The following is a 19,402-nucleotide window of genomic DNA, read 5'->3' as shown; positions in this document are numbered from 1 at the left end:
TATGTTTAGTTAAGAGAAAGATTAAGGCTGAAAAGGTGTGTTGTATAATTGTAGGTAGTTGCTCGCAGTGGACCTCAAATATGACTTCTGAACTCCCTGGCAGATGAAGCAAAGACAGAAATCACTCCATTCATTGTTACATTCTTAGAAGGAAGAAGAAGAAGAAGAAGAAGAAGAAAGAGGAGGAAGAATTGAATCCATTGCTTGGAAAAGCAGCTACTACTGATTTTAAGGTCCATGAAAGATGCCTCATGGGACTCCACAGAAAAGGACACTGTATGGTGTAGTGGATGGAATGCTGGACAATACGCTTCCCAGTTGTATACAAACATGCTCCTTCTTGACTCTTATAATATTTCTCAGTGCACAAAGAGCAACTTGGCAAAACATTACTTTTATGGGGGCCACAGTTGGACATAGGTCCAGGGCCCTGGGACTGGATAAGCTATTCCTTCCTATAATGTTCCTAATTATCAGAGATGGTAGAAGATGAAAGTAGCAAAGGAATCAGTAATTTGAATGCATCCCCCCACCCTTATTCCAAAGGGGATACATTCCAAAACCCTACAGATGTACCAAACCCTATAATAATGGGCCTTTTCCATCTCAAGTAAGCACCTGTTGTGCACTGTGGTAGGAACTTTTGCAGTCTGAGGTGTGACAGAAAAACTAGCTTTCTCCTTCTTCACAGTTTCACAGAGAGATTTGTTCTTACTGTAAATCTCAGCAACTTCAATTTTCATGTTAAGTGAAGAATGCTCACTTTCACATTAAAGGAAGCACTTTCTGCTTCTCTTTGGCATATCTGAATTACTGGCAACACTACCTTCCCTTTGAGTGATGGCATTATTAAGTCAGTGATGGCCACCTGTGCACAGCACTGTAATACTTTGCTAGTGGATCTGATAACAAAAAGGCTAAGTGACTAACAGGCAGGCAGCATATACAGTGTGTATACCCTGGACAAAGGGATGACTGACACCCTGGGTAGGATGGAGCAAGACAGCAAGAAGTCGTATCCTGCTGCTCAGAATGGCACACAACTTAAAATCTTATGAGTTGTTTACTTCTAGGATTTTCCACTTAATGTTTCCAGACCACGGCTGGCCTCTGGTAACCGAATACATAGAAAGCAAAACCATGGATAAGGGAAGAGACTACTGTAGTCTACAGAAGTCAAGAGTACTTTGGAGCAAACACACCTGGATTCATGTCCCCTATCGGCTGTGTGACCCTGGGTAAATTACATTCTCTGTGCCTTTGATTCCCCAACTATCAAATGGGGTTGACAATAGTACATAATGCTAGGATGTGTTGAGGGTTAAATGAAATGCTAACATTTCATAGTTAACATTTCCCAGGCACTGGCTAAATTAGCATATGTGCTAATTTACACATTTGATGTACAACTTTACAGGGTAAGTACTATTATTACTCCCATTTTACAGATAAGAAAACAGAAACCCAGAGATGTGGAATGACATGCCCAAAGTCACACAGCTAATAAGCAGCCAGGCTAATGAGCACGCAATAGGAGGACGCGGTCCATGCTATCATAAACCACCCAAAGGGGAGGGGATTTCTCTGGTAAGGGCCTGGTTCCATCACCAGGCTTCTAGAAAGAAAAGGGTCGCCACCTGGAGACCAGGCGAATAAAATGTTAGCTGTCATACAACCTCAGCGCGCATGTTCAGCAGGCTTTTTAGGGGCTGTTACCTCTCCCCCAGGTCCTACTCCCGCTCGCCCAGCTATTCCTCCAAGTCTGGCAAGAGGAGCCCACCCAGCAGAAGCTCTCGATCCCGACGCAGCCCCAGCTACTCCCGCTACAGCCCCAACAGGTATCGGGCCCGCCCCCAGGCCAGACCCTGCCCCGGGCCCGACCCCGGGCAGAACCCCGCCCCCAGGCCGGACCCCGCCCCCGGGCCAGGCCCCGCCCCGGCCACACCCCTTTGCTCTGACCCCGCCTCTCTGAGCCTGTCTCCCAAGCCCTACCCTATTCCTCTTTCCAGCTCTGCAGAAGTAGAGATGGGGAGCTGTTCTTGGATTTTTCTTTGCCCAGTCAGGAATAGCAACAATTCCCAAATATAGCCCTGCGTCCTAATGTCCCTACCCCAAACATTCCCACAGCCACACTCCCGAATTCATATCCTAGTCTTTAGCCTCCTCACCCACTTACTACTACCCCTCCTGCCTGTCTTCTGCATCCCTAATTCTTACCCACACCAGGGCCCTGTGATAGTCACCCCTTCACCTCTGCAGCGTTTGCACCCTTGTAATGCAGCCCGCGAAGTCTGCCTCCCCTGCACACTCCTGGCTCCCACGCAGGCTCTTCCTACAACTGGGTCATCTTCCCTTCCCTGGGGCCCCTGCAGATCCCAGCTCCCCAGTAATCCCCTGTCCCCCTTCAGGGAACGGGACCCCAAGTACAGTGAAAAGGACTCGCAGCCGCGGGAGCGCGAGCGAGCACGGCGGAGGCGTCGGTCCTACTCGCCCATGAGGAAGCGCCGGAGAGACTCCCCGAGCCACCTGGAGGCCCGCAGGATAACAAGGTGAGGCCAGGAAAGCAGGGTACCCACCTTCACCCTCGCTCCCACCCCCAATCCCTCTTGCTTCCTTGGGGCTGGGACTTCTGGATTGTGGGAGATAAGGGACACTCCTCCTGACCACTGAAATAAGGTTTTGTTTCAAGACCTGGGAGCCTACTAGGGCAGGAACGTGGGGGGAGTGCCTAGGAATGTGTGGGAGGGGCTGCTGGTAAGGGGTGGAGCCAACTTAAATAGGGTGTGGCCTAAGGGAGGTTTTTTGTAGAGGGACCCTGGGGACCTAGCTGGGATCAGTGAGGCAGGCAGGGAAAGGAGGTGGACTGGTCAGAGAATGGGCGCCCAGGCCACAGGGCAGGACGTTGGCCTGGTGGGGGAGCACCAGCGATAGTGTAGACAGACCTTCACCCTGAACCTGCACACTCAGATGCCAGGTTTAAACAAACCTGTATGTGATTACACCCTAAACCAAGTGCAGAGAGTGTGAACGGGACTGCTTAGGGCCTAAGGAACTCAGGAAGGCGTGGTGGCTGAATTTGGACTTGAGTCCTGGCTTGGCCACTTTCTAGGCTTTGCCTCCCTGAGCCTGTTTTCTCACGCATGAAATACTGGAAGAAATAAATCTTAGGAGTATCATAAAGATGAAGTGAAAGGAGGCAAAACGATGTGAAGGTACTTTGTAAACTGAAATGCAGAGAACACTGTGTGCCATTGTTACTGACACAGATAGATAAGGTTACTTGTCACAGGTGAGGTCTCAGCAAAAGAAAAGCTGTGACACAGAGGGCTATGGACTGAGCAGAAAGGAATTTCTCAGGTTTTAAAGCTGGGAGAATGACTGAGTGCTGTCCTAAAATTGTGTTGGCAACAACCACTTCATCCAGGGACCCACAGGGGAGCAGAGATCCTGGAGGTCCAGGGAACCCTCCCTGGAGTCCCCTTCCCAACCTCCAGTCATCCATCAGCCATTGTCACCTCCTCTGCTTATTAAATGTACCATTGTTGGTATAATTTTCTTTAAGTGGATATACCCTTTGCAAAGTCCCCTGCATTTATTTCCAAAAGAAATTTGATACACTACTGTAAATGGAAAACCAGCCCCTCTCGCCTAGAAATAGAAGCTACTAGAAATAGAAGGTTCTAGTAAAAGTAAAAATAGCAAAACAAAACTGCGATTAAAGTTTAGATGTAGCTTCTGTTGCCAGCTGGAGGCGCTGAGCCCCAGGCTTGCTTTGTTAAAATTAAAAGGAGGGTGGAGAGCGAAATTATCACTTTTCAAGACATCCCGCACTAAGCTGAGACTCTGGTGTTCTTAGGACTGCAAGAGAAGTGAAAAGGATTTTTGTTGCTGTTTTTGTTTTGTCGCTTTGTCCCCTTAAGGGACTGGGAGATGAAAGGACATTCTTTCCCTGGGTGGAGGCTGGGGTAGGTCTAGCCCTCATGCATCCTCATCTGGTCCCTGCAGTGCCCGGAAACGCCCGATCCCCTATTACCGACCCAGCCCGTCTTCGTCCAGCAGCCTCAGCAGCGCCTCCTCCTGGTACAGCAGCAGCAGCAGCCGCTCGGCCAGCCGCAGCTACTCGCGGAGCCGGAGCCCCAGCCGGAGCCGGAGCCCCAGCCGGAGCCGGAGCAGGACCCGCACTAGCAGCAGCTCCAGCTCCCGTAGCCCCAGTCTGGGCTCCCGGAGCCGCAGCCGGAGCCACAGCCGGAGCTACAGCTCGGCAGACAGCTATTCCAGCACGAGGCGCTAAGCAAGGGTCCTCCCTTGAGGCCAGCTGCTCGTGGGGACCCCTTTTGCTCTGCCAGCTTCCCCTACTACCTGCCTTCCCTTGCCTTCTCCCTGGTGACAGATATCGAGGGCTCTGGGGCCCTGAGCTCCCTACTTTCCTGGGGAGGAGGAAAGAGTGTTACAGGGGCCTGAATCCCTAGGTCAAGCTACTAGGAGCCTCGACCAGCACCATCGTGAGGCTCACTTCAGGCTTGGGCAAATGGAGTGCACCATACTCTTTTAGCACAAAAACAACAACAACAAAACAAAACAAAAAAAACCCTCAAGGTTTCGTGGGAAGCAGTGGGTCTCTGACTGAAAGTTTGAGCCTGGTCAGGAACATGTGGAAGTAGCTCTGCTCACCCACTGCTCACAGGATATATAGTGAAGGTCAAGGGTAATTCATGCCACCTGCCCTCATTCTCCATTCAATCTCATGCTAGGAAGAAATGACACAAGAGACCAAAGCAACCGAGGCCCAAGATAAAGTATCAGAGATTAAACCTCCCGAAATAGGCCAAGCAAAGTCTGGAAGGCTCTTGGGTCCTGGAAAAGAGAATGTGGACATTGGAGTTGGTGGTAGGTGTCAGGTGACTAGAGATGGGTTCTGTAGTTACAAGTGTGAATCAAAAAGACAGGAGTCCTCTGCTCTCTCAGTCAGAGGCAGGAACCCAACAGGTTCCAGCTATCTGAAGGTCCCCAAGGGCTGAAACAAAATGCCTCCTGGCTGTGCACAGGGGCCCTACAACACCACAGGGAAGGAGACAGTGCAACAGCCAGGGCAGCTTAGGCCACAACCCCACTTCCCAAATTTTCCCCAGCCCCAATGGCTGGCACCACCTTCATTCCACAGGACCATCTGCTGAGCATTCCCCATGCCAGGGCCAGTGGCCAGCCCCCAGCGCCAGCCAGTCTGGCCTTGCCCTGCAGTTGGCTCCTGCCTGTCCTCTCCCCACTACCCAGACTGCCACACCCTGGATCCTACCCAGGGCATCCTGGCACCCACCCTCCCACCCTTCAACCTAAGCCACTCTCCTTGCCTCTCAGGAATTTTGCCAGGATGAGGCAAAGCAGGTCAGGTTTTGGGGGGCAGGGGTGGTCCAAATCCAGAGAGTATAAGCGGGCTTGCCTGGGTTTCCTGCTAGCTTCTGAGATTTCTTGTCAGTTTGGGAAAGCCCCTCCTTTATTTCTGCCCTCACCCTGTTGTCCCCTCTGCCCAGGGCTATGCATCAAGGGTAAGCTGCCCTCTGACACATAAATACCACCAGCTGCTTTATCTGCAGAAGGCACTGGGAGCAGGCAGGAGAGGGAGAAGTTCCTTAAAATAAACTTTCGGGCTTCCCCCTCACCAGCTGCCTGGCTTTCCGGAGCTTTATGGGTGTCAAGTTTGTGGTAGCAATAGCAGCTGCAGGATAGGGTATAGAGAGAGAGAAAATCTTTCCCAGCTTTGGATGTAGGAGGTATGGGGAAGCAAGGATAGAATATTTTTTTCTTTCTCTCCGACCCCAAAGAAAATATTTGGAAAAAATCATTTCATATGGAAGCAGTAATCTCTCCTTGCCCAGTCCTTCCCCCCAGAGGGCCAGCAAAGGCCATGCCACCACCCAACAAGCCTTCCTTCATCAGGCAGCAGTGGACCACCTGGCCTTCCCACGATGGCCTCTGGCCCAGACTGAAGTTTGCCCACCAAGACTCATGGCTGCCAGTGTTGTCACCACAGGCAGGTGCCTGGGGACAGGGGCAAGTACCCTGGGAGGGCATGTACAGCAACTGTAAATAACCCTCTTCCCTGCCCAGGAACCTAGATTGGACTTATCTCCCTCATGGAGCCACCACTCCTCCTGAGCAGGACAGTTGTGAGGGGCATAGAAGCCTCTGTGCAGACCGCATTCAGACAACTCCAGGGGAACATTTTGCCTGGGGCTCCTAGAAAACCTTATTTATTTGACTTATTTATCTGTTTATTTATTACTTACTTATTTATTTATTTATGTGATACTCTCTCTCTTTCCCACCATCAGCAGTATTTAATTATTTATTTATACAGAGAGGTCATGTGTGTGTGTGTGTGTGTGTGTGTGTGTGTGTGCGTGTGTACAGTGTGTATGTGTGTTTGGGGAAGAGGAATGTCTAAATTATCTTTACATATCTCTCTTTTTTTCTTTTGTCTCTATGGATCTGATGGGGGAGGACAGATGTGGGTGGGAATATTCTCCTTTTCCTTCAAGGCTCTAAGTCTAGAACTTTCTGAAGGTGACACAGAAGCACTTGAGTCCCAGTGTACTCAGCCTGACACTGACCAATGGAGTTTAAGCCTGTGCCCCAATCCCTTGCCCACTGCTACTCCACTGACAGATCAGAAATAGAAACAGCCAAGGCGCCTTAGCGAAATCACAGAGTACTTAGTGTGCCTTGGGTTGGGATGGGGGGCATGGTGGATGGAAATTGTTAGTACCTGGATGGAGCACATCTTTCCAGGGCATAGATAAAACAGCAGGATCACCTCTCTCTAAGCACACCTCTACTACAAGTACCTACTGTCTCCCCATCTTTTGAGATTTGAAAGCTACCTGTTTTGTCTGCAGTGGATGCATACTGCCTTGTGAAGAGGCCATCCTGGGAGAAACCCTGGAGCCCAAAGCAAATGGCCTTTTTCTGTGATCTCTTGCTGTTCTGTCAGGGAGGCCATAGAGCTCTTAGAAATGAAACACAGATGGAAGAAACAGCCCCCAAGAAGGTCATTTCTGAGCCCATCCTGGAAACTAGGATCCAGAGACCTTTGTGAGTCCTGCCTCTTTGACCAACTGGCAGTGCCTTCTGGCTGCTGGCTGCAGAGGGCTCTTGCCCTTTCCACAGTTGCTCTCCGTGGCATGGCAACTGTCCGCTTGCCTGGGCTGGCTTTGGACTTGGTGAAAATTTTGCAATGTCCTTAGTTGTTCTATGGCAACATGACTATCCTGCCCTAATCCAAGGAAAGAGGTAACTCTGCCTTGAGGAAGTTTGCTTAGATGCTGCCAGAGCGTCTCTCTCCTCCTCTCTCTCTCTCTCTCTCTCTCTCTCTCTCATTGTCTTTTTCTTTTTTTCCCACTCAAAACCAGAACTCTTGTTGGGGCGCTAGTAACTTTCATCAGCTAGAACCATCAACCCCACATATTGCTGGTCCTGTGTTCACTTCACCCTCCCTCCTATCTGCTTCCAGGAAATCAGACAGGTCGTTTGGAAGCTGCTCATGGTGAGAATTTGGCTCAAAAACCAACATCCCAAATGGGAGGGCAATGTGGTTGATGTCAAGTCCTTGACCTTCCCACAGTGGATATGCTATAGATAAGAGCAAATCATTCCCTGGATCGGAGTTTCCACCTCTGTGAAGTGGAGGAGTTTTTGACCTGGAAGGGTCACCAAAGACACAGTGAATTTCACTGAGACTCAAAGGGAAAATTTTTTTTAAAAGTGAACATTAAACATTTTTAAAAGGTTCTAAATCATGAGAATAAGAACTAAAAGCAATACTTGAATCCCATCAGTGTATCTGGAAAAACTAACGAACTCCAAACCCACAACCAGGACCATTTCGTTCATCAGGGTTTGACTACATTCCTGTCTCTCTGTTTGTTTCCTTCTTGGGAGGAAACTCACTCTTTCAGAAGCAGTATGAGATGAAGGTGTTAGAAAGTGTCTTGGTCTCAGAGAATCCCAAACCTTCATTTCCTTTTTCCTTAAAAGGTTTGCTTGAGAAGATAAAAATCTGGGGTGCTTCCAAAGGTTGCAAAAAGTTGGGGGGTTTTGTTTGTTGTTTCCTTTCTCAAATCCAACTTCTATCTTTTCTTCTGCTTATCTTTATTTTTCCCCCTTTTCTTGGTGCTGGGGATCAAACCCTGGACCTCGTGCATACAAAGTAAGCATTCTACCAACTGAGCTTCACCCCAACCCCCTCTATATTGTTTTCATCCATTCGTTCCCACAAATATTGAAAATAGTCTCGTGCATGTGTCTTGCCTTGCTTTTCCTTTCAGCTGTGTAGAAAATTTGGTCTGACAATAAAAATATCAAAAACAAGATTCCTTAAAACACGACTCCTCCTCGACTAGACAACACAGCACAGAAACTAATGCCAGGTTCAACGTCATTGAATGATGCTTTATCGAGACTTCTTCAGTCTCACTTCTGCACCATGAGCCAATGAGAATGACACTGTTGTTATCATCCCTCTGTCTGTGGCTGGTTTTAGTTTGTATGTTTGGTTTTTTGAATTTGTTTCTTTGGCTTTTTTCCTAATGATTGATTTTCATTGTAAATATCATGATGGGGAACTCTCAACACACATGACTTATTTAATTAATTTATTTCCTATTTATTAAGTGGTGTTGGAAAAGGATGGAGACCACCTCTTCCTCTGAATTGCTATTGGAAATTGGTCCATCTTGCAGCTCCAGGTGTTGCTGTCTGGAGTAGGGCTTTATCACGTAGGTAATGAGTGCAAGAATCACTGGACAAATTGGAATTTGCAGAAATGGAGGCTTCAGTCATACAAATTAAACTCAAATGGAACTAAAACACTGCTTATCTCCGGGAAAACCTCATTTAGATGGAAATTAATTGAGGAGTCAAATGCCTGCACACAAACCAACTTCTATTAAAAAGTTACAACTCCTTGAAAAAAAAGAGAGAGAATTGTAATATCTTTTCTTTAGCCAAGAGAAGTTATGCCTCATCTTCTAAAGAGCTGAACCAAAGAGACTGAAATGGGATTCCTTGTGGTTCTCTTGATTGTGTGTCTGTAGGGGTAAAAAGGAATGGGTCTCTGGCCTCAGTCTTGTCATCTATAAAATGGAGCTGAGCCTCTGTGTTTTTGGAAGGGTTTAGGAAGTGGGTTCTGTTCTGTGGGCTCCCTACTGTTGAATATTGTCCCTGTGTCTTCTGCAGAAAGCTGAAAGGTATCAATCAAGGAAGAAAACAAAAAGGCAGAGTGTGGACCTAATTGGCAGGACAAAGTCACAATAGCTGAGTCCCACAGTCAAATTTAGGAGACCTCAAAGTGCCATCACCTTGGAAACTCTTATAGCCTGAGTTCAAGGCCTCTGCATTTAGCATGAACTTCTCTCCACAGTTATCACAGGGAGACAAAGACGGCACTGCCTTGCCTTGAATCTATCCACATTCTGTACAACCATATAAATAAGCCAGTGACATAGGTCCAATGCCCACTTTTCAAATGAAAAAACTGAGGTTCGGGAAGGAAAAATGTCTGGCTGCCTCTGTACCCCATGACCTCAGTAGTTCTTTCTTCAGGGGTCAATGCTATGAGGACTTTGCACTGAATCTGCTCTCCCAACTCTTAGCTACTTCCTAAAATGGCAATTGGCCAAGAACCTAGCAGAATCTACCCCATTGGCCCAGGGCACTCGGTGTACCTCAAGGCCACCTCTCTAAATTGGTGTGGGAAAATCCCACACCAGAAGGCCCATCACCAGCCCAGCTCATCCTGACCAGCCAACCTCTGCCCGGAGTGTCCACATTAGAGAGAGAAAAAAAAAAGGCTGTATCCTCCAGCATCCTGGGACCCTGTCCTCTACCCAGGGACACAGCGATTACAGCTTGCTTGATTTCTGGTCTCCACAGCTAAGCATAACTTTCCTGAGGTTTCTGGTTTTTCAACCTGTATGAAACATGTCTCTGTTCTAATTAAAGGTCCCACAGTATGGTGTACTCAAACATCGCCCAGTGTGCTCTGTCTATATGGGGTGCCTGAAAACACAGAGGAGGGAGGGAAGGAAAGAAGGGAAGGAGGGAAAAGGGAGGGAGGGAACTCTCAGACAGCACCTGCTTTGTGCCACTCTTGTTCACATAAGCCAACCCATTTCTCTAATCTGCCTAACAACCCTATAAGCATTTGGGTTTTATTTTTTTTTCTTTTATTATTCATATGTGCATACAAGGCTTGGGTCATTTCTCCCCCCTGCCCCCACCCCCTCCCTTACCACCCACTCCACCCCCTCCCTCTCCCCCCGCTCAATACCCAGCAGAATCTATTTTGCCCTTATTTCTAATTTTGTTGTAGAGAGAGTATAAGCAATAATAGGAAGGAACAAGGGTTTTTGCTGGTTGAGATAAGGATAGCTATACAGGGCATTGACTCACATTGATTTCCTGTGCGTGGGTGTTACCTTCTAGGTTAATTCTTTTTTATCTCACCTTTTCTCTAGTTCCTGGTCCCCTTTTCCTATTGGCCTCAGTTGCTTTTAAGGTATCTGCTTTAGTTTCTCTGCGTGAAGGGCAACAAAGCATTTGGGTTTTAAATATACATTAGTAGCATCTACAGAGTGCCTTAGGAGATCTTTCTCTTTTTTTTTTTTTGGCAGAGTCTCAATGTAACCTGGGTTGGCTTCAAACTTGCTATCCTCTTGCCTCAGCTTTCCAAGTGCTAGAATTACAAGTTTGCAACTCTACACCTGGCTGTAGGAGACCTTTTTTGAAAGCATTTTATATGCATTATCTCAGCCATAAGGCTACATCCCTGTGAGGTAGGTATTAGGATCTTCTTACTACCAAGAAGGAAACTGAGACCTAGACATACAAAGCCCAAGAGTCCCAGACTTCATCTCCTAGACTGTCAACTAACCCTTCAGTTTGTGCAATGAGTAACCAGCCTTCCTCAGTTTTGGTCTTCAGACCTTGATGGCTGAGAAGAAGTTGAGTATCAGTCACAGATTTTAGAATAAAAAGACCTGGATTCAAATCTAGACCTTGCCACTGCCAGCTATGTGGTATTGGACAAGGATCATACCCTGCTGGCCTTTGATTTGCTCATCTGTAAAATGGGGTAGCAACAGCTACCTCTCTGGGTGCTGTGGGAAGTCCATGAGATGGTAGCTTTTTAAACAAATGGTGCTTGGGAAGCATTCAATGAACATTATTGAGCAAAATTACCATTTCCTACCTGAGCCTGAGCTCTGGGGATGGGGTTCATAGGGACAGCAGGAAGGTGCCAACCAGCATAGTGGGGACCCCTGGAAATATTCTCAATGTAGAATTAAAATGTTTCCTTCTTTCCATGTAGGCAGCAGGCAGGTGAGGAGAGATCCCAGCTACGAAGCTCACCTTGGAGTTGACAAATCCCCTCAATTTTTCAAGAGAACCTGATTTTTTTTAAATGTTCATGATCCATTGTTTTTTGCAAACACTGTGTGGATCAAAATTGCGTGTCGTGTCATGTGCACACACGCAAATGTGCACATGCACCAGGATGATGGACACAACCAAACAGGGAGGTGTCTCAGCCCCGCTCTTGCCTCCATCCCCAGGGGTACTGGGAGGTCGTTTCAGTCCCTTGTCTACCGCATAGTCTTGTCCACACTGGAGTTTGTCATTAACTAGGGGAAAAAGATCACACAGAACAGTTTACCCCTGTCACTTGCCACAGTCCCTGCCCAACAGAAATTGACCTTGGGACTCTTTGGGGTGGGATAAACTCCCATGAGTAAAACTGTGGCTCTCCACCATCCCCAGCCCAAGCCCCCCACACTGACTTCTTTCTTTCCAAGTAGTCTTAAATGAAGCAACAAGTCTCTTCTGAGGCTTCGTGGTAATTAAGAACAACAGGAACCTTTTGGGGTCAATTATTATGTGTAGTCTGCACCCAGTAACTTCTTTCATTTTCACGACACTATTTAGACACACTTGACAAAGAGCAAAGTTGAGGTTCCTACAGGCAAAATCATGTAGCTAGTGGGTGGGTGTTTGGGTCCAGGACTGTGGGCTCCAAGACCATTTCTGCTACACCTCTTTACCCTGGAGGGTGTGAACATTTTTACCTCAGAGCTAACCCTCCATAAGGGCTTGGATAAAAGAATCTTTTCCCAGAAAGTATGGTTGCCAGGAGGCTGAACCTATGACTGACTTCAGCTGCCTCTCAGTGACTCATGGAGAGCCTTCACCTTTCCACCTCCTACTCTGGCTCCCAGTTACCAGAATCCAAGTGATTTTTTTCCTGGCAATTGGTCTGGACAGGGACCCCCCCCCCCACCTCCTCCCAGCCCAGCTACCCTGGTTGCAGAGGAGAGAGAACTGATTCCAGAGATGTCCGTCCCAGTCTAGACTGGCAATTGCCCTAGTATGGAGGGGGGTTAACATGCATCCAACACCTGCACTTTAGGCAGCCCCAAGGGCATGCGACCTTTCCACTGGGTGACAAACAGGACAAGCAGAGGGTGGGAGGAATATGGGAAAATAAAACCTCCCGACAGACAGGAGCTGACACCCCTGCCCCTAACTCTCTGCATGACCCTAAGCAAATCAAGCACCTCTCTGGGACCCAGTTACTCTACCTGTTAAAAGGCACTGGATTAGGCCAGAGGATCTTGATCCCTGCTATGCCTTAAAGTCACTTATGATCTTTATAAACCACCCACACTCGAGTTCCATCCCACAGGAGATAATAAGCCTCTTGAAGGGTGGAAGCCAGACATCAGGGCTTCTGCAAGAACTTCTCGATCATTCTATTAGAAAGTCAGGATGAAGCAACACTGACTTAGGTGGTACCAAAGAGGCCTTCAGCTCTGATGTCCTATAGGGTGCTACAAGCTGGTGTCATGGTGACAATAAAGTCAGCATCAGAGCACCCAGCATGTGTCTGGCGTCGTTGATGCAGCAGGCATGCTTCTAAGAGCTTCACAAGTATTGGCACAAATTGCTTCAGACTCATTTTCACAGCATCCTTATGAGATCCATGCTATTTTAATACCCATTTTACAGATGCAGAAACTGGGACACAGACAGGTTGCCCCCTTGGTCACAGGTCACATAGCTAGTCAGTGGTACAACTGAGTGCTAGGATGAGGGTGAATCCAAAAAGCACTTAAAATTGCCTTGGGAAGTCAAGGTAGGCTTCACGGGAAAACAGGGCCACCAGATGGATACTGGATAATGAAGAAGACTTGGCCAAGCATTGAGGGAAAAGAGAGAAAAACTGGGACTGGACAATGTTATAGGGGAGGGACTAAGGCAGTGACAGCCATCAACCTGAGGTCAGGTCCCCCACACCTTACCTCCCCTGCATTCCTCCGACAGCCCTTGTTTCTACCTGTGTTTTGTTTGTTTGTTGTTTACTTGTTTTTAGTGCATCCCCAGCAGGACATGTCGTGCCTGGCACATAACCGACTGTCAAGTGATTGGATCTGCCCCAAGATTACCATCTCTGCTCCTTTCCAAAGCCCTTTCATTTCTGACCTGGATAATTTTTAGTTTAAATGGTTAGGGGAGGTGTAACTAGGAAGACTGTGGCAAGACAGTGACACATCCCTCAGAGTGATGCTGGGATTTCTTATGCACACACTCTGGGAGGGAGAGAATGTAGCATGGATGGTAAGGCAGACATCTACTTCTCACCCAGCAACACCCAAGTCACTGCAGTACGTAAGCATGGGACAAGAGAATGGTGCAATTAAAAAAAAAAAAAAGCCAAAAGCAAGGACTTGGGAGCCAGAGAACCTGGATATGAAAATGACTCTGCTTCCTCCTAGCTGTGTGTCTATGCATGAGTGATGTAGCCTCTCTAAGCTTTGGATTTCTCACTCTTTAGTGGGTTATTAAAAGCACTGACCTAAGACTGCCGTGAAGATTAGTAGAGCTGATGCACGTAAGGCACTTAGTCTGTGCTGTTAGTAAGTAGCATGGTCACTGATCCTGAGAAAAAGGGAAGGAGGTGAGGCTCAGTGACCTAGTTAAGCTTATGACAGGCTTCTGGGAGGATTCCAGGTCAACTTGGCAGAAGGTAGAACAGTCTCTCTTCTCACCTTTCACCACTAAATTCTTGAGAGTGGGCATTCCCACCTCCCTCCCTCCATAGTGTCTCCTCCACCTGGAAGAATCTAGTCTCAGGAGACCTTGACCCCTTTCCCATGCTGATCCCCACCCTGACACCCCATCCACGTTTTCCACTCGACTTGCTCTGTCGTCACTGTGTTAGTGGAGAGCCAGGGGCTGTTCACGCTTGTCTGCCCAGAGTGGAGCTGTAGTTCTGGCTTACACCCCTCGGAATCTGTCTCCACCATTCTATACCTGTGGCCAACCTGCAGCCAGGTGACTCATGACTGCTTTTCTTTCTGTTTTTTTTTTTCTTCCTTTGCCATGGCAACTTGTCAAAGTCTTTCTCAAGGAATAACAATGGGTACCTTTGACAATCTACTCTCAAATCTAAACCCAAAATAAACAGCACTAACCACATCAAATAGCCACATTGTGAAATGAAAAAGGGCTTGGAATAACTGTGTACACAAGCAAGTGCTCTTTGTCTCTCTTCTCTCTCTCTCTCTCTCTCTCTCTCTCTCTCTCTCTCTCTCTGTCTCTCTCTCTTTCTCTCCTTTACTCAACCACATGCTAGGCAAGTACTCTACCACTGAGGTGTATTCTCCTTGCTTTTTTTTGTTGTTGTTGTTGTTATTGTTGTTTGGGGTTTTTTTTGAGACAGGGTCTCCCTATGCAATTCAGGCTGTCCTTGAACTCACAATCCTCTTGCCCCCAGTTCCCAGATGCTGGGATTATAGGTATGTACCACTATGCCCATCCAGTAAGGTATCAACTGAAGGGAACCCATGACCTCACATATCTGAGCTTACCAGAGTCTGTCAATCATTTGAAATCCCAAGCAAAGTTTTCCTTATGAACAAGTCAGCAGTTAGGAACAGAATGCATATTTGTCAGCAGGGTAAAAGGAACCTTTAGGATGCTTCTGCAAAATCCTCTTCAGTACCTGGGGATATGGTAATTTCTAAGCTGCCTCCCAATAGCCATTCCCCTTTTCATTCATGGTAATAGAATCTTCCCATTTAACTAAGTTTATAGCTGCCAAGAATAAAGACTACATTTCCCAGCCTCCTCTGCAGCCACAGCTCTGACCATGTGACTAATTTTACCCAATGAAACACAGGTAGAATTTTTGCATGGTAGCTTCTATGAAAGAGATTGCCTGTGTGCTCTTTCTTCTTCATCCCTTCCTTCTTTTTGCTGGCTGGAATTCAAATGGCCTCCTGGTTCATGAGGTGGCTTTGGAATGGAGCCCATATGAATGCAGCAATACGCTGATCTCAGTCCCACAGACCAATAATGGACAGATGTCTTTGAATTCCAACATATAGGAAGAAATAAACTTCTCTCTTGTTTCTGCTGTTATTCTGACTGTTTTGCTCACAGCTAAGGCTAATTCTAACTCATATTCAGAGTGAAGCTAAGAGAGTCTCCCAAAGAGCATATTTCATTCCTATTTCTCCTTCTCCTATCTAAACATTCACCCCCACGATTCCAGCCTTCTTCCCTGTACCAACACAAAACTTGAGAACCTTCTCAGGCTAGACACTCCCAAGAGCTGTCGCTCTAAAAAAAAAAAAAAAGTTTCCAAAGCAATGGCCTGGTGTCATAGTCACCAACTTGTCAAACCAGTTGCTGCTCTAATCTCAGAGGTATCTGGGAGGGGCCCCTGAGATTCCAGACCGTCCATCTCTCCTTGTCTTAAAGAACTCAGAGCCACCCTCCGCACAAGGGGCTTCTAATGACATGTGTCATAAATGTCCCAAATGGAGAGGAACATGTACCACTTTCCCACCAGGCTTTTGACACACAAGGAGATAAAACGTTTTAGCCCTTACAGTAACATCAGCACTGAGAATGGTCTTTTAAATAGAGCCATCCCAACAACCATAACAGGATGCTGTTGGGAAAGCTATTCGTCCGAATCAGTGAGGTTATGCTGCAGTAACAAATAAGTCCAAAATTTCAGTCCCTTGAAAGAACAAAGGCTTATCTCTCATCCACATCCATTGGGGGCTGGCAGGGACAAGTCCACTCATTAGGGATGTTGATGACCATACTCCAGAGAGAAAGAAAATAACCCAAGAGTACTGCCTCAATATAGCCAAAGGTCTCTCATGGCTTATTAGATGCTTTGAACTGGCAATGACAGACATAATTTCTCCTCACTGGCCACAGTGATCTATCTACACAACTCTTCCCAAAAAGTATCATCAGAAAATGCGTTTGCTACCTATTATTGTGACTAGAAAGTGGAGGGAGAAGGGGAAACCAGAATCGTTTGGTGACCAACACTAATGACAAATGACACATCACAAGCTTTATTGAACTCTGTGTACCAGGTACTGTCCCAGGTACCAGTGATACAGCCATAAGCCATCAGACCAGTCTCCAACCTCCATCCTCAGGCAGCTGTCATACTAACGGAGAGGCAGATACAGACAAAGAGAAGTAAAAGATCCAATTACCAGTTAGAGGCAAGAGCTATAAAGTAAATTAAACCAACACATGTGAGAGGATGTGATTTTAAGTGGTTAGAGAAGGTTTCTCTGAGTAGAGGAAATTTAAGTAGAATTAAGAGGCCAGCCACATGGAGACTGTGGGAAGAGTGTTCCTGGTGATGGGAACAGCAGAGAGAAAACCTCAGACAGGAATAAGCTTGAATCTTCTCTTTGGGAGGCAGAAGGGAGGCCTCTGTGGCTGAAGTACAAGAAGCAGTGTGAAAACAGTAGCAGGGAATTGAATGAGAAAGGTAGCCAGGAGTCTTTACTGCCTTCATAAAACTTTTCAGCATCTGAAATAATTTTAATTGCATATTTGATCGTTTATTGATACACATCAAAGCAGGAAGTTTTGGCTCACTCACTGCTTCACCTCTAGTGTTTTGTATATAAGCACTGAGCAAATTTGCAATGAATGAATGAGCAAATGAACAGACCATATCCCTCTTCATCCATCTCTCCTCCTCACAGGCTCATTGAGTGGCATTGCTATCCACCCTCTTGCCACAATCTAAAAACCAAACAATATGTTTGATGCACCACTCCCCCTCCTATCCCATCACCCAGTTCACTTGCTTCTGCTTCTTCATCTGTGTCCATTCATCAGCTCAGCCAAGGCCACCATTCTGCCTAGATCACTACAACCTCCCCCTGCTGGTATCCTGTGAGCCTTGGTCCCAGCATACCCCCCCTCATGAGTGCACCCCCTCATGAGTATGAGTGCCAGCGATTTTCCTAGCTCACTTCTCACTACACCCCCCCCCTTCTTTAGAAGGTTCAGTCATTCTTCTATGTGCTCAAGACAGAGGCTGACTCCTAAATAGAGTCTACAAGGCCATGCCCACTGACCACCCACTTGACCATTTCCTCCTTACAATTCACACTGACAGTTGCTTTGTGAGATAGGAACTATGACAAAATACCTGAGGTGAGCAACTTATAAAGCAGATAGGTATAGAGATTTCAGTCCATGTTTCTTGGCTTGGTTTTCTTTGGGCTTGTAGCAAGCATTATATCATGACAAAAAAGCTGCTAAACTCATGCTTGGGAAGCAAAGACAGAGATAGGATGGGGAGAGGGGAATCTCAATATCCCTTCCAAAGCCACACTCCTCAATGCCTCCACTAGGGTCCACCTCTTAAAGGTTCCACTACCTCCCAATAGCACTACAGGCTGGGAGCCAAACCTTTAACACATGGGCCTCTGGGGGAAACCTTATTTAAACCATGACAATAATTATTATCTCAGCAATTCTCACAAATGAAGATATATCAGGTACTATTACCATTTGCGTCTTACAGATAACAAAGACAGAAGCTCAGAGAAGCAAAGTCACTTCTGCAGAGCAGCATCGGGAACAGGATTCAACCCCAGATCCATTCAGGTTCCAACCCACCACATTTTACTGTCTTTTTTCAACAGTCAACACTATCACTTGCTAAATAGATAGTAGCTGAGATATCAGCACCCTGGGTGCTGAGTGACTATTAGAGCCATGAAGGGGGGTAGATCTCAGGAACAAAAAACAGAGCCCCCAAGAGTCCTGGGCCGGAGCAGCCATCACCAATGATGGGTAGAGTCAAGGTGGGGTGATCCTCTCTGCCCATAGCTGATCCCTGACCCCCTGGTCCTGGGGCAGATGCAGGGTAGAGCAGTTCCCGCAAGGGCCTACCCAGCCCTGGACAGCTTCCATGTGAGTGAGGATTTGTTCTCAGCTTGGCCGAGTGCTGGCCCATCCCAGGCAATGTCTGGGTCCCCAAATGCCAATGGGTTTCTAGTGTCATTTGTTCTACTGAGAAGTTCTAGAAAGTTCCAGAGAGGGAGGCCCAGTGAGAAGCTGGGGGAGGGACAGATTGGTGAGATGAAAGCCAGCTATTGTCTGGTGGGTTGGTCTGGGACTGGAGGACCAGGTTTAATGACAAAACCTCCTTGCCCTGCTCCAAGTACAGACTTGGAAGCCCATCTGCACAGATCTCCCTCCACGCCTTGGATTTCTCAACAGAAAAATGTAAAGTTAATAATAACTGCCTCCAACAGTGATGAGGATTAAAAGAGGTGGCACACATGTGGCACTTAAAGCATGGGACATGGAGTTCCCAAATAATGATGGGTTGCATTGTTGTTGTTATTCACGGCATCATACAGTGAGTAAAGAACAGGCTCTGGAGTCAGAGTCCTTTGTCACTCAGTGCCCATGTGACCTAGGCAAGTTGTTTAACCTCTCTGTGCCTCATATGTTCATCTGTGAATGGGAATAATATTCTACCATAGAACAATTTGGGGGAGGATTAAAGAAGTCTATATGTGCAAAGTACTTACAAATATTAAATAAATATTTGTTATTACTACAAATGATGTTATTATTATTTGTAGAGGTGGTCAGGAGATAAGATCGCTGGAAAGAGTTTTGGAGAAAATATGGTGCTTCCTGTCTATAATCCCAGTTACTCAGGAGGCAGGGATAAGAGTATAATGGTTGGAGGCCAGCCCAAACAAAAACTTACAAAGACCCTCCCTATCGAAAAACCAATTCAAGTGCAGTGGCTCGTGCCTATAATATCAGCTACTCGGTAGGAAAATCAGGGTCCAAGGCCAGTTTAGGCAAAAGCAGGAGACTCTAGGTAGAGCATTTGCCTAGCAAGCATGAAGCCCTGAGTTCAATCCCCAGTATCACCAAAGCGGGAGCAGGAAAAGGAATTTGGAGAAAATAATAGGAGGAAGTCAGAGCTCAATAAAACATAGATTTGTTTGGGAGGGGCTAGTGTGAGTTGTTTACATTTGGTTTTGTAGGA

General features: G+C 46.9%; 1 protein-coding gene and 1 long non-coding RNA gene across 2 annotated transcripts in view; one reads left to right on the top strand and one right to left on the bottom strand.

The window, feature by feature from the left end:
• Srrm4 (serine/arginine repetitive matrix 4) overlaps nucleotides 1-10,014 on the top strand; it is a 158,061-nt gene extending 148,047 nt beyond the window's left edge. The window contains exons 11-13 of the mRNA XM_020163617.2: nucleotides 1,728-1,838; nucleotides 2,409-2,549; nucleotides 4,006-10,014. Coding sequence (XP_020019206.1) covers nucleotides 1,728-1,838; nucleotides 2,409-2,549; nucleotides 4,006-4,291 — 538 coding nt within the window. The 3' untranslated portion in view covers nucleotides 4,292-10,014. The remainder of the gene's footprint in view (nucleotides 1-1,727; nucleotides 1,839-2,408; nucleotides 2,550-4,005) is intronic.
• Nucleotides 1-19,402, bottom strand: part of LOC109686347 (uncharacterized) — a 42,031-nt gene that overhangs the window by 21,689 nt on the left and 940 nt on the right. The window lies entirely within an intron of this gene.

Source organism: Castor canadensis, chromosome 18 (genome assembly GCF_047511655.1).
Source record: "Castor canadensis chromosome 18, mCasCan1.hap1v2, whole genome shotgun sequence".
NCBI classification, from domain to species: Eukaryota; Metazoa; Chordata; class Mammalia; order Rodentia; family Castoridae; genus Castor; species Castor canadensis.
This window is presented reverse-complemented; position numbering and strand designations above follow the sequence as displayed.